Source organism: Vicia villosa, unplaced genomic scaffold (assembly GCF_029867415.1).
Source record: "Vicia villosa cultivar HV-30 ecotype Madison, WI unplaced genomic scaffold, Vvil1.0 ctg.000037F_1_1_3, whole genome shotgun sequence".
Lineage (NCBI taxonomy): Eukaryota > Viridiplantae > Streptophyta > Magnoliopsida > Fabales > Fabaceae > Vicia > Vicia villosa.
This window is the reverse complement of record NW_026704971.1, coordinates 398,014-420,694: the sequence shown is the minus strand read 5'-3', so window position 1 is coordinate 420,694 and position 22,681 is coordinate 398,014. Positions and strand designations below refer to the sequence as shown.

The 22,681-nt window shown below is 32.6% G+C and overlaps 3 protein-coding genes and 1 long non-coding RNA gene across 12 annotated transcripts; 2 read left to right on the top strand and 2 right to left on the bottom strand.

Moving 5' to 3' along the window:
* Positions 1 to 7,670: 7,670 nt before the first annotated feature.
* On the bottom strand, positions 7,671 to 8,540 carry LOC131622680 (uncharacterized). The gene is made up of 3 exons (XM_058893719.1): positions 8,401 to 8,540; positions 8,010 to 8,331; positions 7,671 to 7,952 (listed from the first exon to the last, which is right to left on the bottom strand). The coding sequence occupies exons 1-3, from the start codon at positions 8,538 to 8,540 to the stop codon at positions 7,671 to 7,673; spliced, it is 744 nt and encodes a 247-aa protein (XP_058749702.1).
* Positions 8,541 to 8,543: 3 nt separating this feature from the next.
* On the bottom strand, positions 8,544 to 10,124 carry LOC131622679 (uncharacterized). The gene is made up of 2 exons (XM_058893718.1): positions 9,220 to 10,124; positions 8,544 to 9,135 (listed from the first exon to the last, which is right to left on the bottom strand). The coding sequence occupies exons 1-2, from the start codon at positions 10,122 to 10,124 to the stop codon at positions 8,544 to 8,546; spliced, it is 1,497 nt and encodes a 498-aa protein (XP_058749701.1).
* A 416-nt stretch (positions 10,125 to 10,540) lies between these two features.
* LOC131622688 (uncharacterized) lies at positions 10,541 to 17,812 on the top strand. 9 transcript variants are annotated; one of them, XR_009289974.1, is made up of 6 exons: positions 10,541 to 13,672; positions 14,438 to 14,641; positions 15,021 to 15,121; positions 15,308 to 15,393; positions 15,539 to 15,613; positions 16,112 to 17,811. It is a non-coding gene; the product is annotated as an uncharacterized LOC131622688 (long non-coding RNA). The 9 variants fall into 9 exon arrangements; XR_009289976.1 differs by having other exon boundaries at positions 15,018 to 15,121; positions 15,308 to 15,613; positions 16,112 to 17,812; XR_009289973.1 differs by having other exon boundaries at positions 15,308 to 15,613; positions 16,112 to 17,810.
* Positions 17,813 to 18,528: 716 nt separating this feature from the next.
* LOC131622675 (chitinase 10-like) lies at positions 18,529 to 19,898 on the top strand. Its single transcript, XM_058893713.1, has 2 exons — positions 18,529 to 19,070; positions 19,404 to 19,898. The coding sequence occupies exons 1-2, from the start codon at positions 18,625 to 18,627 to the stop codon at positions 19,768 to 19,770; spliced, it is 813 nt and encodes a 270-aa protein (XP_058749696.1). The 5' UTR covers positions 18,529 to 18,624; the 3' UTR covers positions 19,771 to 19,898.
* Positions 19,899 to 22,681: the final 2,783 nt, after the last annotated feature.

Genomic DNA, 22,681 nt, shown 5'->3' with positions numbered 1-22,681 from the left:
TATTAATAATTACATTAACTCTAAAACAAATGTGTATATAAATAGCTGAAATTGATTCTTCGTAACATTGATAACATAATCAATGTGTAGTCAATAGGATGACAATTTTCTCTAATTTCTCTCTCAAACTGATGGTGACATAGTCACGCCCAGTCTGTCTCTCAACATGTTGAATCTTGTGTGCATGAGAGATTTGGTCAAATAATCGGTTATTTGATCTGCTATAGGCGCATAGGCTATGTAGTGAATATATATATGACCTAGCAGCTGAAGTAGCTTGGACCCGGTCACTTCTAGGAGAGTTGCAACTCCCTATGCCTCATAAAGCAGTTTTATGGTGTGATAAATTGAGAGCCAAGGAATGAAAATCTAGTCCACTTATGCATGCTCAGTTCAAGCATATATATATATATATATATATATATATATATATATATATATATATATATATATATATATATATATATATATATATGTATGCTTGAACTGAGCATGCATAAGTGGACTAGATTTTCATTCCTTGGCTCTCAATTTATCACACCACAAAACTGCTTTATGAGGCATAGGGAGTTGCAACTCTCTTAGAAGTGATCAGGTCCAAGCTACTTCAGCTGCTAGGTCAGCCAAGGCCCGTGCTTTGACTCAATGCTTGATCGTGACACCACTTTTTGTTTTCTTGAGGCCCACTACAAAAAGCACTTCTAACGTCCCACGCGAAATGCATTTAAATCGACAAATGAATTGAAGTAGTTTTTGCAATTTTATTATTTACAAAAACTAGCGTCTTTTTTATCTCGGTTGATCAAAAAACCCCATAGGTCATTAGTTTTTTGTTTTTTTGTAATAAAACTAGTTACAATGTTTACAAATAATATTACATTAATTGTTCATGAAGATCCATATGTTGAATCTTCAATTCCTTGATATTCTAAGTGATGCGTCCGCAAGTGCACAGAAATATCGAAGTAATATAAAAGATTGTTGAATCCACAGAGACCAATGTCACCAAGGAACATACATTCACCACTACAAAAAGAACTTCTAACGTCGCACGCGAAATGCATTTAGCTCGGTAAATGAATCGAGGTAGTTTTTGCAATTTTATTATTTATAAAAACTAGCGCCTTTTTTATCTCGGTTTATAAAAAAACCCCAAGGGTCATTAGTTTTTTTTTGTAATAAAACTAGTTACAATGTTTACAAAGAATATTACATTAATTGTTCAAGAAGATCCATATGTTGAATCTTCGATTCCTTGATATTCTTAGTGATGCGTCTGCAAGTGCACAGAAATATCGAAGTAATATAAAAGATTGTTGAATCCACAGAGACCAATGTCAACCTACTGTAATCTATCGTAACATTGTAAATCTAAGGCTAATGAATTCTTGATTAAGCAGAAACTAAGACTAAAATAATATTAAAGAAATATATAATAAAAGAGAGCCGGAATGTGGATTCCGTGTATCTCAGGGACTCTGTAACTCGTTGGCTTATACTGATGTTAGAAAAGTGTTTAGTAGAAAATATCAATTTAAAGACAATATCTCACACTCTCGTGGTTTTGAATAATATCACTTTCCTTGACCATGGGATTTTGCTCTCACTCGCCCATTCTAATCGAGGAACGCGTTTTGAAAATTGAACAAGTTCTAATTAATCCTAAAGCGCTATCGCTGTGTTTAAGATTAATGTCTAGTTTCTACTATCCGATTTAACCCCCATGTTCTCGCAGTGTTGGCTCGAACCTTAGTTAATTTCCCACTCTCGTGGCAAAATCATGTTAAATAACCTCTCACTTTGTGACAAAGCTATTTAAATTCAGTTTAAAAACAAAGACCGAAACAAAATTTTAAAATTAATTAATTAAGCCAACGTTGTTACCGAGTCCCGTCGAAAACGACGGTCCTCACATCCCAGACTCTAAAACCGTAGTCGGACATGTTTATCATAATAATCATTATGTTAAACAAAACATAAAATAAATCTTAGTAAAGAAAACAGGGCTCTAATAGTAATATATATATATATATATATATATATATATATATATATATATATATATATATATATATATATATATATATGCGTGTAAATTGGGCAGACAAATATGTTTGCAAGTAATTTAGCACACATACATTGTAGGCAAACTACTCTTTTTGGTCCCTTATGTTAATCACGGGGTTCATTTTGGTCCCTTAACTTCAAAAAGTGTCATATTGGTCCTTTAACTCTTCAAAATGTGTCATTTTAATCCTTTTTGTCACAATAACGACAAAAACTCAAAAATCGGTTGCTAATATGACAAAATGGACTAAAATGACACCTTTTGAAGAGTTAAGGGACCAATATGACACTTTTTAAAGTTAATGGACCAAAATGAACTCCGAGGTTAACATAAGGGACCAAAAAAGATATTTTACCTACATTGTAAATGAAATCAGTACGTGCAGTGATAATTCAAATTGATATCTATGCATAAAATAGAATAGTACGCAATGAACATTAATAAAAACAATATGAACTAAACTGGAAATTAATAGAAGCCGTAATAATAATAAAAATGATAACCGCAGAAATAATAGAAACTAAAAATTAAAGCAGAAATTAAAACTTGTAAATAAAATAGAACCTGAAAATAAAAGCTGAAATAAAATTGCTTCTAAAATTGAAATTGCAAAACGATTTCGGCAAGATTGCCAAAATGTTGATCCAAGTACTCAACAAATTTCTAATACTTAAACTAAATTCTCTTAAAACTTGGACACATAAAAACCTGAAGTTTATGACTATATATATATATATATATATATATATATATATATATATATATATATATATATATAAGAACTGCTAGAAAGTGTTCTCCTAAAAATATAGGAGTAGTGGAGAGAAATATGGAAGTACTCTAAAAATGTAGGAGTAGTGGAGAGAAATGTGGGGGTGGGTTGTAACTTCTTCCACATTCTAGTTTTTCTGCAATATGCGCCCGTGGCGAACGCCATCAAACCGTGGCGAACGCCATGGTTTAAAAACGTGGGTGACGTGGCTTTGGGGTACATGGCGAACGCCATGCACCAGAAACCTAATTTTCTTCAGTTTTTGCACTTTTCTGGTTCCTCGCATGGATGCTCTACTTTGGCAATAACTTGAAATAAGCAAACAATACCGACATAATACTATTAAAACATATATATTTGATACTAAAAATGCTTGCGAAGCGAGTCGAAATATACTATGTAATTTCATGTCATCACTAGACAAGATCAAATACTAAGAACCTCTTTTCTCAAAACAAAACAAAAGGGTTTATTAAAAGATGTTCTCTACGCATCTTGTATGAATATATTTATGGTGAAAAATATGGGTAAGATAATTAATATCAATAATAAAAAATATTTTCGGTATAAATAAAAATTTAATAGAACAAATCTTAAAACCCAGTTGATTTTCCGCTCTTTTGCAATCCATCGAAGAAAACTTTTCCAAATTTTCTTATGTTTCAAGCGCTTCATATGTTTCATTTACATTTCCATAATCATAAGAGAACTTATATAATGGACGTCCCTTAGGTTTCACGCATATCACTAATGGTGGATTCTTGAGCGTTGATAATCTTTAAATGAACGAAAAAGATTTGTTTAAGGCTGTTGAATAAAAATAGTGAAAGAAACACTTAACTATCATCTCAGTTTTTAAAACAACCGAGGGGTTAGAGTAAAATAATTTTTTTCCAAAAATGGTTACATTGTTTACCCAGAAAATTAAAAATACATTGTACGAAACAAATCTTCACAGGATATCATATTGTTTACCCAAAATATTAAAATTACAGCATGAGCAGGTCGCATACAATATTTATTGCATACAATGTATTTTTAATATTCTAGGTAAACAATGTAACCATTTTTGGAAAAAAACTTATTTTACTCTAACCCCTCGGTTTTAAAATAAAACCGAGCGATTAGAGTTTTTTTTTTTAAAATGGTTACATTGTTTATCCAAAATATCAAAAATACATTGTATGCAACAAATGTTTGCAGAATATAAAAAATACAACATGTCTAGGTCCCATACAAGGTGGTATAGATCTATCTTAAATGTCAGACATGTATTCACCAAGATTGATGGTTGATGTCTAGCGTATATAATTTGGATGCTTGGAATGCATCCAACTTCTAATTAGGTGTTTGTTCCAAAAATTGGAAAATGTTTTTTCAGCATTTGCAATCCATCAGTAAAGACTTTTAGAAATAAATCATAGATGTTCAAAACCTTAAACAACAACACCACCATTGTCTGAGATGGATTGTAAAATCTAAAAAAACATTTTGTTCAAGGTAGAAGAACATTTTTTTTTTCAATTTTGCAATCCATCCTATAAAAATGATGCATTCGATGGTGGGGCGGCTACAAATAAGATAGTATTAGGGTAAAATCTATTCAGCGAGTGTTTTATAGTAAAATCTGATTATTTTATCCCTCGATTTATCAAATAAATCGAAGGGTTAAATCAGTCACTTTATAGTTGTTAACAAATAAAAACATAAAGTGCATTAGTTGAGATTCGAAGCATGTCCTGAATGGTATATCACCTCGGTGTTTATAAAAACCGAGGCAACAAATTAATTTTTTTATAATATATATATATATGGCGCGCCTTATAATAAAACATCGATTTTTTTCTGGATGACATGAAAGCTTCGTCATGAAAAGCGTTATTTTTAGTAGTAATTGTCCTGCCATGGATTTCCTATCATCTACACTAGTGGCCCAGTAACACCCCAATTTACCTCGGTGAAATTATAATAAAATTGAAGTAATAAAATACCATTCAAAACAATTCATAATAAACCAGGATGTCACATTTATTCTTAACACAACAGTTGCTCATAATATTAACGGATACATAACACAAAAAGTTGGATGAACCGATCAAACAACATAATCTTCAAAACATCTTTTATTACGCAGCGGAAATATTCATAATTCAATTAAAATCGACTTAACAACTTAGTTCGACATTTGTCAGCATCATTATTCATAAAAGCTTCAACAATCAAATTAATCCAACAAAGAAAACAAATAGCGTTCATCCCCCCTAGTGTTACGTATCAGAGCAATGACGCCAACTCAAACTACTAAAGGTAACAATCCTTAACTCCTGATCACCTGCACGTTACCAACATAAGGGTAACATTCAATCAGAAGGGGTGAGATATCATAACAATATAAAGAAGTGTTTGATAACAAGTATATGAAGAGTAAAGTCATACACGTTTCACCACTTTACAAAAGCATCATTATCATCCATCATCGAGTAAAATACAAATATCCAACAATAAATAACTCATCATCATTCATCATCTTACAAAATGCAATAAGACCGACATCAATGCAAATGCATGTGGTACCAACAAGGCATAAGCCCCCACCTCAATGCCAATAAATAAAGGCAGCAATAAGGCATAAGCCTTCATCATAATTTGTCAATCCAGGCCATCTTACAGAGCATAAGCCCCCAACAATGCAATGTATGCGACACAACATCGAACAACATAATTATGAAACCACATGGCATAAGCCTTCAACAAACGCCAACATAGGACATCACCTCTTCGTCATCGCAAAACCACAACATACAATCGTAACAACAGTTAGCAAACAAGATTAGAAAGTATTACTCAAGCAACCATCCATTCCAATGCAAAAACATAGAAAATTCAAGTAATCGGTTTTCATCAAAACTTGACTCAAAAACCATTCAAACGACTCCAGTAAATTCCGGAAAATTCACTAAAATTCATGATAAATCACTATCGTCCAAGACCCAATTCAGTTTTTCAAAAAATAAAACTTTTCATACCAGAGCTCGCTAAGCGAGGATTTCAGTTTGCTAAGCGAACCTGTGATTATGCAGAAAAATTCTGCAATTGTTCGCTACTGCCACAACCCCTAAATCCCTCATAAATCTATCTTACACAGTTCGATTTTACGAAAGAATCATATATTCATGTTATTCTATTCATATAACATCTATTGAGACCCTAAAAACGTAATTTTACAACGTCACTTTTGACACCAATTTTACGGTCAAAACATGAAATTTCACGAAACACAACAACAATATCAATTATAATGCAATATAAGCCATCCAACACACTTACAACGCATAGCAACAAGAATCATCACCAAACATTCATCAATTTCATAAAAATTCCTCTTCAAAACCTAAGTTATCAACATAAACCCAAAACCCATTCTTACATACCAATCATCATACTCAATTTTATAGAGTTAGAACCCCACCCTTACCTTGGATTGATGATTCTAAACTCCTACAATGGATTCCGTTGTCTTAGCATCTTTGTGCCTCTTCTCCTCTTTCACGTTTTCTATTTTCACATTCTCTCTAATTTTCCCAATTCTCTTTTTTCTCTTATTTTAGTTAACCATTCACTAACTTCTTCCTCACTAATGGTCTTAATAAATACACCTCCACTAACCCCCATGCTAACACAATATTGGCCAAACTAATTATTTAGTAATTATTCTATTATTATTATTATTATTATTCAACTTCAATAAAATATCATAACCTCTAATTAACACAATTTTACAAATACATCATAGTTCTACCAAACAATTAATAATCAAATAATTGAACAAAATAAACAGACGTTACAGGCCCAATCCGCATCAGAGAACCCTACAATATCAAGATCAGTTAAGGGTTTGATATGTATGTATAGATTTGTTGTGCCATGAAGATATACCAATATTCTTTTTAATCCTTTCCAATGATTTGTGGCTGGGGAAATCATGTATTGACTGAGTTTGTTGACAAAAAATGTTACGTTAGACCTAGTGTTAGTTAGGTACTGTTGGAGAAGTCCGGGGAGTGAGGCTCGAAAGTTTCAATGAGCCAAACATTCATGGTTACAAGAGACCTTGACACCACATATCCACCCAAAACCACAAGTGTGAGTCACCCACATCACTAGTCTTGATCTACACTAGGATCCACTTTCGCTCCCCCATAAAGCCAACCAGGCTCAGATACCACTTGTTAGGGAAGTTCGGAGAGAGAGTCCGAAAGTGTTAATGAGCCAAACGTACATGGTTACAAGAGACCTTGACATCACATATCCACCAAAAACTATAAGGAAATGGGGTATGGGTCATCTCTCTTATAAACCGGCCAACATTTCCTCTCTTCCTAGTCGATGTGGGACTTTAACTTATTCACACTTGAAACCCAATCATTCTTCCACAAGTGTGAGTGATTAAAGAATGTTGGGTGCAAGTGTGAGTGATTAAAGTCCCATGTTGCATATGAATGGGTGAATTATTGGATTTGTAAGAGAGAGAATTCATTTACCTAACACCTTAAAGTTTTTGGTTGAGATATGACATCACTTTCTCTCTTGTGGTCCTGAGCATTAGTTTCATTGGTGCTCCTGGCTATCCCGGACTCTCCAACAGGTATTGCAATGCACAGTGGCGGAGCCAGAAAAATTATAAATCCTGGGAAAAATTTTAAAGACGGCAAATTCATATTTTATATAATATATAAATAATCATCAATCAAAATAAAAGAGACTCGTCATTTTGCCAACAAAAGTATAGTTTAAAATAAAAGAGATAAAACATAAACTTACAATACCGATTTAAATAAAATCACGAGGCAAATGTCCTTTCCGAGACTTCTTTGAGGTGAATGTTCGAATAATATCAACATCATCAAGTGGCTTGAATATCTCCCGCTCGGTGTAACATACCATCAAGTCATTAAACCACACATCGTTGATCTTATTGCACAATTTAGACTTGATAATCTTCATTGTTGAGAAAGCTCTTACAACGGATGTTGTAGACACCGACAATATCAAAGCTAACTCAATAAGTTTGTAAACCAACGGAAATACCAAATGTTTCTCAGTTTGAACCATCTTCATAGCCAAACTTTGAACATCTTCACAAGTGGAAAGTGAAGCATTTCTTTTCACTTGAAAAACATAAGTCTCAAGTTGATCCTTTATTGTTTCACGGTCATCATCAGAAAAGTCTGCATGATAAATATTAGCAAGGCGAGCAAGCTTATCAACATCAAACTTGGAGAAAGAGTTCTTGGGGTCAAGACATGAGAAACAATCAAGGATAATGTTACTTCCTTCACTAAAGCGGTGATCCATATCCACACATATTTTGTCAATAGCAACATAAAAAATCTCTGCACGGTAATGATGAAGATTAGCGATAGTCCTCCCTTCTACCCTTGAACGACCCCGAACCGGTATTTCGTCATCCATATTTAGAACTAGAATACCTCTAGAAACACAAAATTCTTAGACATCGGCAAATAAACTATCCCAACCGCTATCTCTCATTGTGGCTAACCGAACTTTGACATCATCAACTAATTCCATGGCAATCACAATATTAAGATCTTTTCTTTGCAAGACATTTGAAAGCTCGTTTGTGATACCAAACAACTTTAACATTAACTTCAAAATAACAGCAAATTTAAAGCTCTCCATTTTTTATATTAAACCTGCTGCTTGAGATGGTCCACGTCCATGTTCATCAACCATACTAAGCACATTTAACACTGAGGACCACATTTGATCCAAACGAAGTAATGTAGTATGATGTGAACCCCATCTAGTATCTCCGGGTCTGGTGAGACTATATGATTGGTGCAAGCCCCTTCCTCTAGATATTTCACCACTCTCAAGTTTATTTAAAATATCTTGGTGTTGTGCCTCAATCAAAGCATCCCTCCTTTTACAAGATGCACTTGTTGTGGTCACAATCAAGGAGATGTACTCAAAGAAATCATAAATAGATGAGCAACTACTAGCAACATACACAACAACCAATTGCAAATGGTGAGTATAACAATGAACATAGAAAGCATAAGGGTTTTTATCTAGAATCTTTCTTTGCAAACCATTAAATTCACCTCTCATATTTGAAGCTCCATCATATCCTTGCCCTCGTATCCTTGAAATAGATAATGTGTACTTATCGAGAATACCATAAAGAGAATCCTTTAATGACTCAGATGTAGTATCTTTGACATGATGTAGAGCAATAAATCGTTCCACAACACTCCCTTTGTCATTCAAAAACCTAAAACAAATTCAACAATTTTACTTGGCAGCATAAAGAATAATAGGTAATGAAAATTGGAAATTAGAAAATACAACTACTAACCTCAACGTCACCGCCATTTGCTCTTTGATAGATATATCATGTGACTCATCAATAAGCACGGATAATTTTTTATCACCAAGCTCTTCCATAATCACCTTGGTAACTTCATGTGCACAACACATTGCAAGCTCCTTTTGAATGTCAGCGAAAGTCATTGTGCAATTTTTTCCACCACGGTCAAAAGCATCCCTCACTTGCCCATTCGAAGATTTTACCCAATCTACCATCTCTCTAAAATTACCCTTATTTAGAGAAGTAGATGATTCATCATGGCCCTGGAAAGCCATGCCTTGTGCCATGAGATATCTTGAAAAATCTAGAGAACAAGTCAAACGAATCTTATACAATTCTTCTGATTCCTTGGTTGCTTTAGCAAACTTACTTGCCACATTTTGTCTTTGATTATTATAATCATCATAGTGCTTGACACATGAGTTGTGCAAACTATTATGACTACCAACATGATCTTTAAAGCTTTTACACGCATGCTTCCAATCTCTATATCCGTTTTTAATGAAGACTTCAAAACCAAAGTGTTCGGCCCTCCCAGGTTGCTTAAAGAGAATGCAATAAAAACAATAAGTTGTATCCTTGATCTCACTGTATTCTAACCATGTATAATTCTTATACCATGATTTACTAAATGCCCTTTTAACACTTCCAAATGGAGTACGAGGAAAGCTTGACAAATCTGGTTGCATTGGACCTTTCAATATATATGCCCTTCTCACTTGGTCTTGAATATGCGGAGCATACTCATTAATTTGTTTTCTACGATCCGGATCACGCACAATCTCATTTGGGTTAAACTCATTAACCACATTAGACAGTGGTTCTAATTCGGCTTCCGGTTGCACAACATTCACGTTCTCAATACTTGCTCTATCAACTAAAAATCTCCTCATCTCTGAAATTAAACGATCTTAAGTTAATACTAAATTACCAATTAATAATCATAAGAACCAAAATTGCTTGACAAGTGACAATTTTTAATAATAACAAAAAAAACAATTTTTTTGAAATGACTAAAGAAAATTTATTAATAAAGAAGAGAATTCTAAACAAGAGAATTCTAAACCACTAATACAAGATAAATTAAACAACCTACAACAACATTCTAAAAAACAAAAAGCAAGTAGTAAATTGCAACCTACAACAACATTCTAAAAAATAAAAAGCAAGTAGTAAATTGCTTGACAGGGTAATGACAACAAATAAGTAAAAAACAAGTGGCTCCCACAAGTTTTAATGATAAAAAAATCAAAACAAGTATATTAATAAAAAATGAAATTATATTAATAAAGTATGAAAGAAAGAAACAACAACAAGTTTCCTGTATTGTCTTCTTTCTTCCTTCCAAAATCTCTCTTTCGTCATTCCTTTCCTAGTTTCCTGTATTTTCTTCTTTCACTTTTTCAAATCAAAACAACATCTTTTCCTCACCAATTTTTTCATCAAATCAACAACAACATAAATGGAATATGAAACCACAAGCACTTGAAATGGATGGAACAATAACTAACCGGAACAAAAGGGGGAACACGGTGGTCGAAAAAGCAGCGGTGTAGTGCCGACGTCGGTGGATTGCGGAAGCTTTACAATTGCAGTTCTCTTTTGTTTTTACTCTATTTTTCCTGTTTTTGTTTGGTGTACCCTTTCAATTTCTAACCTTTCATATTTCAATTTTGTTTTGCTGTTTTAATTTTTATGCCCTTTCTTTATTCTTTGACCTTTCAATTTTTACCTCTTATTTTTATTTTTTACCAAATAAGTTTGGACCAGAGCCCGGGCAACTGCCCAGGGTAGCCCATGTCTGCATAATGTACAATTGACCATTGGTTCTCCTTCATCAGTGAATTGTTTCCTAGTTACCATTGGTGCAGGGCAGGCTAACACCCTCTTAATTCATGCATTTTTATACTGTTGCTTTATTATTACATATTTCTTTATTTACTTTATCCATTTAAGTACTCCTGCATTTACTTTTTGGAATCTTTACATTAAAATACTTTTTAGCACTAATACTTTTTCTCAAATGTTTGACACAAAACGTCTTTTAGGATTTTTTGAGTTTGATCCTACAAGTAAATTAGAACTCTTGATCTTTTATTAAAAACACATGTAAATAAAAGGGTAATCTTCCACCTCTCAATGGGCATCTCAACAGTTGATTGAAATGGGCAAATTTTCCCATTTTAGGGACACGCTTGAGAAGTAGGGTCAAAATTCAATCCAACACACACTTTTCTCTCAACTGACCACTATTAAAAAAAACTGTGACACATAAATCCCGACGGTTCTATTGAAACCACCCTCCTTCTAATTTTGAGACAGTTGACACAACGGTTTTATACAACTGCCTCTTGCTTTCACAAAATTATAGAGAATTTATCTTCAATTTTCCCCATCTTGCTAGTATTACTTCGATTTGAATTTACAAACTAGATGGCCATTGTTGATACAGTTTGTCACGCATACGTTGTCACGAACACACGGCACAACCGCTACACCGAATAAGTTTTCATGTCTTTGTTGGAATATGCTTGCAATACTTCTTGTTATGAAACACTTAGATGCTTTGAGGAAGTACTTGTTCTTCTTGGGAGTTACAAATAAATTGAACACTACTAGAAATACATAGTTTATTTGTGGAAAATAATCGGCAGGAATACCTGCGGATTTTCCGGCGACATAGTTAAGCAAAATAAACTTTCCTGCGAAATAAGTTTCCCCAGAAAATTCCACAGGAAAACCTACGGATTTTGCTGCGGAAATTATAGTTTGTATTAGAAAACAGACTACAATCCAAAATCCGCAGGTAATTTTGCAGGAAAGTTTCATGCGGAGTTTGCTGCGGAGTTAATAATTTGTATCTACTTTCAGATTTGCAGGTAAGTTCGCATTTTTGTATTATATTTTTGTTTCTTCTTAAAATAAAATGTTTTTTCTGAAAAAAGTTAATATTTTATAAAAACAATAGTAGTTTTATTTTTTAATTTTGGGTTACAATTCAAATTTAATGTTTTCAAAAACAATTTTAATAATATAATAATAATACTCATCCAATGTGCATAAAGTTATTTTACAAATGCATTCAATCAAATTATATCATATAGACATTTTAATTATCAAGTTATATTTTAGAAACATTATAATATGAGTTTATTGGATGTATGTGTAAATGTTAGTGATAAGAAATAATCTTAGTATATATTAGTCCCAGGAGTTAAATAAAATTTACACTATATATATTTTTATATAATTCATAATTATAAATATTTTTATAAAATTAGATTGAAATTCTTACTTTTTCTATTTTATTAAGAATTTAATGGGAATATACCGACGGTTGTTTTACACCGTCACTGAATTATAACCATTAAATTTTAAGAATAATAATTATGAATGGTTGGGATGGACTGCCGTGTAAATTGTAGGAAAAAAAAGTTTGGTCACAGTAATAAGGTATGGCTAATTTCCACTCTATAGCTTGTTTTTATATAATGTAGTTGTTGTCTAAAACGATGCATCGCTGAAAAAAATGTAACATTATATGCCATATATCTGTTGCTGTTTGGTATCAGACATGGAACTGAGTTGGATCATAGAGAAGTATTCCTTTTCACAACTGGCCTTGCAGTGATTGCAGTTCTATATTTCTTGATAAATTTGCAGCTTGAGATGAATCTTAGTATCTAACTGATATAAGCTATAAAAAAGCCCCTGAACTTGTTCCTCTAAGCTTATTTGCAGTAAGATTCATAGTTTGGAATATAACTTATTAGTTCATTATTTCTGATGGATTGAACTTACCTAACTTATTATTTATTTTTCATTTGCAGCTTGTCATTCTGATCACCTTTTTCCCTTTCAATATCATATACCGATCAAGTCGTTTCTTCTTTATCTCATGTTTCTTATCTTCTTTTCGGATCAAGGTATAAATCCTGCTACTGCCACTGGCTCGCAACTCAATCCAAGTATCCGTTCGTTCAAGATAGTTACGGAGAGTCCGCTGGTGGTGATGTTTCTGTTTCAGTTATATAGTCATTTCGTCCAAGCAAATATTCCTCAATTATTGCCTTTTATATGTTTCTGCTTCTCTCTCCTTGGGCTTACCCAGCAGTGTTTCTAAGATTAGAAACTTTAAGCCTCCTTCCAGTGGCCACAAGGAAGTGGAGTTATATCCTACTTTACCATGGCTATTTTGTTGTGAATAATTGAAAAGGGACAGATTTTATCTGTTGATCATTAAATAATTTATTTTCTTAATCCTGTACCAAATATTATCTATCACATGTTTACATGTTTTATTTTTTGTTATTGCAGACAGTTACTTTTGTAACGTATCTGTTGAAAAGCTATGCTGATTATATAAGGCCACATGAAGAAAGTATATGTAAAATCATTGTGAATTTGCTTGTAACATGTACTGACTCTGTCCTTATCACAAGTATGTCTTCTCTTCATCTCATTTTAGATTTATCTGCCGCTTTTAGTGATTTCTTGCAGAAGTACTAGGTGTTGGATTTTATTTCAATATTCACTCTGCTTTTTAGTAATTTATATTTTTAGAGAGAATAAGAATCCAATTTTTTGAGCCTACATGGATTTTGAAGTTGAGGAATTCTATGTTTCTGTCCATTTTTAATGCTTGTGAGATGGAAAATTTGATACTTGTCCTACTGGAATGAACATTATGATGCTTGTTACCCATATTGGCATTATTTTGAGCATGCATTTTAAGTTCTTCAATTTGTTTTATGCTGCAAAGTTTCCATGGATCTTTGATTGATCCATCATTGTTTATTTCATTCTCCTCAACCACAAGTGCAGCTTTGTTTAAACACCTATAAGCTATAACAAACAAAAAAAAAGTTTTTTTATGTTGATAGATTTACTTGTATTCAGTTTGGTGTAATCAATAAAAATCAATGTTTAAATCCATCATTAATTAGTTTGACTTTTGATACTATGCCACATATATAGTTCTTCTATGAATACAATTTGACATCGCAAATCGCAGCACACCTATGAATAGATCCATACAAAAGAGCTGCGCTAACAGCCTCTTGAGTATGCATTAATGTTTTATTTGGTGCATCTTCCATTTTCTAAACAAAATTATAGGAAACATAATGAAAAGAATGGGAATGGATTCCTCGCATTCACTTAAGCACTTTAGTTAATCGATTACTGAACGTGGTTTTGTGTCAAGGATTTGGTACTGTTGGAAGAAGAGACTGCAAGAAGGATAGAAGAAGTTGTTCGAAGAAATGTCGAGGAGAAGCTTCAGACAGAGGAAGTCAAGTTGGAAATAGAAAGGTGCATTGCAGAGGGATTGAAGAAGAAGTATGAAGATGTTGAAGTTCAACTTGAAAAAGAAAAGCAAGAAATGCTTGTTGAAGCTAGAAGAAAACAAGTAAGTATTACAATTGAACATGAATGATGTAATTGTAACTGACTAGCTAATGGCAACTGTCAGTGGTTAGTTGGGCTCATAAACTTATCAAGTACCTTGGAAATTCAAATAGACTTGATAAATTGGACAAAATGTAAACTTTTATTTGTAGGTTATATAATTTGAAATATTAATAGTTTTCTAGCTATTTTTCATTGAGTAAATAAATGTCAGAGGAACCATATTATCATTTTTCATGTTTCTTTGATGTTATTGCGACACTATTTAGATTTTAAGTAATTTAGTGATGGTATTTTTATTATTATTTTAATGGTAAGCTTGTTCAAATAGAATAGGGAAATTATAAACTATTAACAGTTAAGAGTACTTTCATTAGCAGGGAGGAAGATGATGAGGCTCAGGATATTATACTATACTGTGACATGGTGACTGATGACTTACAACAATCATGAAAATCTCGGGATGGCTATGTTACAGAAGGTTAAAAGATAAGAGATTGATGATAAGTGACTATAGATATTTGGACTAATATGAATTATGCACATTGAAACCGTTATACCGAAAATGACTCATAAATTTGTTATTTCTTATTTACAATCATTGGCTCATAAATTTGTTAGATAGTATGAAATTGTTTTTTGAGCTTTCTCATCATCGAATTTGTAGTATCATCAAGGTGGGTGAATCGAACCGGTGATGGATTTGATTTGCTGCATATGCTGCCAATCTTTTATCAACAGAACCTCCAAACAGTAGGGTTTTTATGATTCCTTGACTACAGTAGTGCATTCAGCTATTTAAGAAATTAAAGCTAAGCCACCTTTTACATTTATAATTTTAGACATATAACTAACAAACAACCACTTGTGTATGTCTCTTATGCGAATTTACCTGCAGATTTTTATTACCCACGAAGGTTTTAGCTGGGAACGTAAAACCACAGGAAACTGGATTTTTAACTCAATTCCGCAGGTAAATTCGCAGCAAAATTCAGTATTTCTAATAGTGGAAAATCTTGATTCCTAACAAACTATATCATAATTAATGGTTTAATTCTACCATCACTTTTTAAGTCTATTTGTGATTGATTTCAAGTCTTAAAAAACACTTAGATGCTTTGACTTTGGTTTATATAACATTTTCTTTGTTTAATTTCTTCATTTTTTTTTGTAATACACAAAAATGATAGGTTTTCAACAAACTTTAAGGTATAGTTTAAACATCATATTCATATTCATGGATACAAATACTTCCTAACTGGTTCGTTCATATTTTGAATTTTGAATGTATTCGTGATAATTTCTAATAGATTATATCTAAAATTATAATATTAATTGATTCACTTATTACTATTGTAATGTATTTGTGAAGCAAGCTATTATGTTTAGTTTCATTTTCTCCCTTGTTGATATTTAAAAAATATTTTACTTGATGATGGGTTCCTTAGTTTTTGCTTTCCATGTTATACAGGAGCGATATGGGGTATCTTTTCAGCTTCCAAATGTGGTATCTTGCCTGCCCCTCTATACCTAGATTTCAAGTACATATGTTTATATTTGATAGAGTCTTGTTGGCATACTTTGTATAAATAGTCAAATAGTTATTTAGAGTATGTATTGTATAATCTAACAGATTATTTATGTGATTTTAATAGTCATTATTGTCAAACATTTGAGTTCATATACAAAATGGGTGAATTGTGGAGGTTTGAAAATCGTTGATTCAAAATAAAATTACTTTTTAAATTAGAGTTTAAAAATATTTTAAAAATATTTAAATATGCAATAGAAAGTAAAAGAGATTAGGGAAGAAATAACAACGCCATAAATTTATAGAGGTTGGGTCTTAAAGAAATGACATCTTCCTCTCCTAAAAGATTGATCTTGAGAGTAGCCACTGTTGTAAGAGTTTTTAGAAGGTTAAGTCCACTAACCCCCTTATACAAGAAAATGAAATTTCAGGCTAACTTTCAACCAAATAATGAATTGAGACTTGAAGCGCTTATTCTCCAAACCAAACAAGAAATAGAGCTTTGAGATTTTAGTCTCTAAGTCAAGCGAAGATTTTGTAGAGGCTAATTTCAAACCAAGATGGAGTTTTGAGTTGGCTATTCTCCGAACTTTAGACCGAGGTTTTACACAAGCTGGCCACGGATAAAATTGAAATTTTTACTAGGCTGATCTCAAACCTACTGAGTTTTTGCACAAGCTGAACTCAAAATCGAGTGAGATTATATACCAGGACGATCTCAAACCAATAGAGCTTTTGACCGGGCTAAGCTCAAGAATCATTGTGAAGATATTTCATTGTTTATTATCCAAGAGTCCAAAAGAAAGTTTTCTTCAATGGTAGAACTCACGAACCAAACAAAAACTTATCTTATTCCACAAACAAAAGAGTTTTTACAATGGTTTAGCTCCCAACCAAAATAATTACTTCCTAAAGAAGAATAATTCACTCAAGAGAAAACTACTCTTGATAAATTTATAGTTAAGCACTCACCCAAAACAAATTTCTCACTAAACTCAATAAGCTCTCAAAGTACTATGGCTAAAATATATAAAAAATTGAAAATAATTTAGAGATAATTGAGAGAAAGGAAAAGGATCCGTCCAAGCATTATACTTCGGTTTTTATTAGCCGAGATGAAATGTCTATCATAAAATGTAAATTTGGTGGTAAAATGTAAATTTGTTGGTAAAATGTACATGGTGCCTCAACGACTTGTTCAAAAAGTGAAATGTTTGTATCCACTCTCAATCTTTTCTATTTGTATTATTGCTTATGCAAGCATCACTTTTAGACTATATAGTTTGTCTTCTCTTGTATGTTTTATCTAAAATAATATTTTAAAGAACTACTAATTAGTTAATGATAAAAACAGAGAGAATGAACGATTAATTGTTTAAACACACACATAACGAGTGGAGTATTAATTATGAACTTTGTATATGGTCTATAGTTTTTGTCATTTAATTGATAGCACTCATGGCCAAAAACCCTGCAGGCGGATACTAATATCAAAATTCATGTACCATGTGACTTGTGAGAGTAAGTGCATATCCCACTACTAGACAAACACCTTAATCTTTCTATACCTAATCTTAAAAAAATATAAGACAAAAACTAGACATTAGTATATGCAAATCAAAGTGGAACGGGCTCATAAGTCAACCCCACAGACAAGGGTTAGAGAATGGGTCAGCAAGTTGAATTGATCTTGTCTTAAGGTGGGTTGATGGCAAGTCAATTTACAAAAACATTAAAAGATAGTTGATGATTAACTATCTCTAATAGCAAGAACGTGTCTTCGAACAAGGTTTTAAATAACTATTGCAGTCGCGTTGCGGTCACAAAAACTTTCACTATATGATTAGTACAAGTGCAGTTGTAATGAGTTTTTATATCAGGTACAATATTATTATGCATAAATTTTTGGACTCTATAAAATTCCACTATTCTTAACGTTAGGAAATCAAAATTATCAAAAACAAATAGTATATGAAATTACGTTGATTGTTAGAATATATTTTCTCGTGTTTGACCACTTAGGCTTCGAGGGCTATCTGTCCCATAATAAAACTTTTTGTCCTCAGTCTCAGTAGTGGAGAAATTTGTGTCAAGTCCACGCATATATATTTTTCTCCTACCAATCCATATATTAAAACATCCGCGGGTTTAAATATCGATCTCCCCTCATGTTTTCCTCCTATCCATCCGAACACCAAAATATTTAAATCCAACAAAAAAAAAACACATAATTTCAACCCTCCTAGAATAATGCTTCAGTCAATTTTGTTACAATACCACAACAAGCACTAAAATAAAATCAATGGAGTCAAAACCACAAATTTAGTACCACTTTCTATATACATCCCTCTTGTCACATCTCTCTATATAACCCTTCTAGTTTATCTCAATTTCATTAACAAACAACAACTATTAACAACATTTAACTTCCCCTTTTTTCATACAAAAAAAAAATGTCATTTTCCTTTCTCTCCCTCTTATTCTTTTGTTCTACTCTTTTTCTAAGAGTTGAATCATGGTACTCTCCAATTACACCAATCACATCTCTAATAACTAAAAACCTTTATGATTCAATTTTCCTACACAAAGATGACACTGCATGTCCTGCAAAAAACTTCTACCCTTACCAATCCTTCATTGAAGCTTCCAAGTCTTTTCCACAATTTGGTACCACAGGTTGTTTGGCCACAAGAAAACGTGAGATAGCTGCTTTTCTTGCTCAGATTTCTCATGAAACTACTGGCGGATGGTCCACTGCACCTGATGGACCGTTCGCTTGGGGATTATGCTTCAAAGAGGAAATTAGTCCTCAGAGTATTTACTGTGATTCTAGTGATAAAGATTGGCCTTGTTTTGAAGGAAAGAGTTATAAAGGAAGAGGTCCCATTCAACTTTCTTGGTACACACTAAATACTTGCAAATTCTTAATTTAATTTTAGAATAGATTATTATTGGTTTAACTTTCTTTGGTAAGATGAACTCAAATCATCTTATGCGGTCCCACACGTGATTTTAATTCACACCGCAATGTGATCCTTTACTTGAGGAATAAGTTACTACAGATCTTTTAGAATACTTTGAGTACGAACACGGACTAAAACAATTATTGGTCAGACTTTACTTACGTCGTAACCACAATGAAGAATTGGACGGTTGACTAAAAAACTTATGGTATGTATAGAAGTAGTGATTAATTGAGATATTGAACTAACTATGATAACATTTTGTGTAGGAATTTCAACTATGGACCAGCAGGGAAGGCATTGGGATTTGATGGCCTAAGAAATCCAGAAATAGTATCAAACAATTCTGTGATTGCTTTCAAAACCGCTCTATGGTTTTGGATGACAGAAAGAAAACCAACACCTTCATGCCACAATGTCATGGTTGGAAAATATGTAGCAACAGAAGCTGACATAGCTGCTAATAGAACAGCAGGTTATGGTTTGGTCACAAACATAATCAATGGAGGACTAGAATGTGGAATTCCTGGTGATGCAAGAGTCAATGATCGAATCGGATTTTTTCAAAGATATTCCAAGCTGTTCAATGTTGATACTGGACCTAACTTGGATTGTGCATATCAGAAATCTTTATAATCATTAGTTTTAACTTTAATTCCTGCATGTAGTTGTGTATTTTTTTTTCTTCTTTCTATTGACTATGGCAAAACTTTAATAATTGATGCAATTTATCATTAGAAATTAATAAATAGAATGCTTTAATATTGGTACTTGTTATGAATTAAACTTACATATAACAAATAGAGAAATTAATGTTGATGACAGACTTAAGTTTTTGAATGTTGTTACTGATCTAAATTGGATTGTGCATATCAGAAATCCTTATGATCATAAGTTCAAACTTTGGAAGAAAATGAAAAATAATTTTTTTATTTTTAAGGCCGATTTTGAGAAACCGTATGATTAAGTTAGTTAGAATAGAAGAGAGAAAGAAATTGTGGACTTAGAAGGAAAATAAGAAGCAAGATAAGCATTTTGGTTATTGGAATTATCGTGGTCGCGATGAAAAACCATTGTGACATGCTTTTTGTTGTTTAAAAGGATAAAAGAAGCCACTTTTGTTAGGGTTACGAGTTTGAGATACAAAAGTGACAGCAAGAAATATTGGAGTTCAAGAATTGAAGTTTTTCATCATTGAAGACCTCTTTCGTCCTTGATTTTCATGTATTGTTCATCTAAACTCATGGTAATTATTTGTATAACCATGAGTAGCTAATTTATTCTTGTTTAGGTTTTGTTAGCCGAAACTTATTAGAGTTGTTGAACCATGTATCTGATTTTGTACTATTTTATTGATTTGATTTTAGTTTTATTCAATTATGTTTTATCATAATACATTTTATGTGTTGATGAGCATATAAAGTGAACTTAGGATCATAGCAATTATTGACCGTAATGTTGTGAGCTGAATCTAAGATGATTGTTTAAACTTAGTAATTAAATAGGAACAGGTAATTATATGTTTGTGATAAAGGAATTAATGAGCGTTCCTGTTTGTTTTTACTTCGAATTCGCCTAAAAAAGTAGGGAGTTGTCATTAAGAAAAGTGAGTTATACGCCAAAGAACTGGGTATAAAGGTAGTGTTAATTTATCGTAATTATAGAAAATCACTTCGAGAAATTAGACTTTATCGTAATTATAGAAAATCACTTCGAGAAATTAGACGCAGTTACCAACAGGGATAATCAGGGGACTCGAAACAAAACCTGATCGCTTTCTCATTATCGTATTTTTTTAAAAATTTATTCGGGCAATTTACCTTTGCAAAACCATCTGAAAACCCCTTAATATTTACTTTTAAAAACACAATCATAACTTTGTTAAAATACACAATCCTTGTGGAGACGATCTTATATTTTATTACTTCGACTCGATTAATTCACTTGCTAAAAAATGTATCAAGTTTTTGGCACCGTTGTTGGGAATTATTGATGATATCAACAAGGTAACTATTATGCGGCATTTTAGTTAATATTAACTTCGTAGTTATTATTTTTTATTTTCTACTCTTATCCAATTTTATTTGATATAGTGCTACTGAGGTATTGTTTGTTTGTTTATGCGAGGTTCGAGTTCGAAACTCATATCGTTAGATTCAGAAATTGAAAGAACAACACAAGCAATTCAGAAAGCAAAGAGAGAAGCACAACAAGCTAAAGAAAAACAGGAAGAAGAACGAGAAGACATGATTATTCCACCAAGACAAACAATGAGAGATTATTGCATGATGACTGATATTGGACAAATATTCTTAGGTTTCAACCGGCTAACACTGTTATATTTGATATAAAAATATATGATTTTAGGTTTAAGAGATAACCCGTTCAATGGGCAAGCTATCAAAGATATTTAAAAGCATCTGGATAAATTTATGAGACTTGTTCGATGTGCAAGTTAGGTGATGTGACTGAAGATCAGGTAAAGTTACACATGTTTCGTTTTTCTCTAATATGCTGAGTAAAGGAGTGGTTGCAGTGCATACAAAATGGCATGATCCAGACATAGAAGGAATTGGAAGACAAATTTATGGAGAGTTTTTTCTCTAATACTCAGTTTGTAGAACGGAAAGAAAAAATTGAATTTCGACCAAGGTGAACCTGAGTCATTGTATGATGCATGAGAGAGATTCAAATTGTTATTCCGAAGAAGTCTGAGTCATAATATGAGTGTTATAAAACAAATGACATATTTTATCATAAATCTCAAAGCTCAAGCAAAAAAATGTTTTAGGATGCCTCAGTTGTAGGTACCATAAGAACTAAGAATGAAGACGAGGTAAAGAGCTAAAAGAAAAAATGTTCCAAAAAGAGTATCACTCAGCAAGTGATCAAACAGTTACACCAAAGGATGTGCTGGAATTAGATTCTAATACAACAATGTTAGCTCAACTTGAGGTTATTTCAAAATAATTAGCTGCATCTGCACTCGTACAGGCAAATATGAGTCAGGTTCAAATAATAAGGTGTGATCTTTGTGGGGAAGGACATGCAAATGGAAATTATGTACCAGAGCGGGCTAGTGTTGAAGCTCAATATGCAAACTTTCAGAAGAATAATGCTATTGATTAACTTAATTCGCAAATAAGTAAGAGTCGCCACCAATCTTTATTGTTTCCAAAGGAATGAAAAAGAACAAATAAAATCCACAGAAGTCTTAAAACAAAACTAGTAAAACAAAGAAAAAATGGTAAGGGGGTTGGTTATGCAAGGGGAATGTGTTAGCACCCCTCACATCCATGGCACTCCATGAGAACCTCTTAAGTATTTGTGTTAAGGCTAAAAATGGTTGTTTGGAAAAAGATTGATGGGATGAGAAAAAGAAGTGATTTTTATTAAGTTTTTATTATGCTCGGCAAGACGTCGCATTTAGTGCCTACATACCCCTTGCAAAATGGGAGTCAGAGCATTTGTAGTTCCGCTTAAAAAGAAACAATGGAAGTTTGTTGATTGATTTTAATGAAGAGATATGTTGTCTTATTTGTATGGA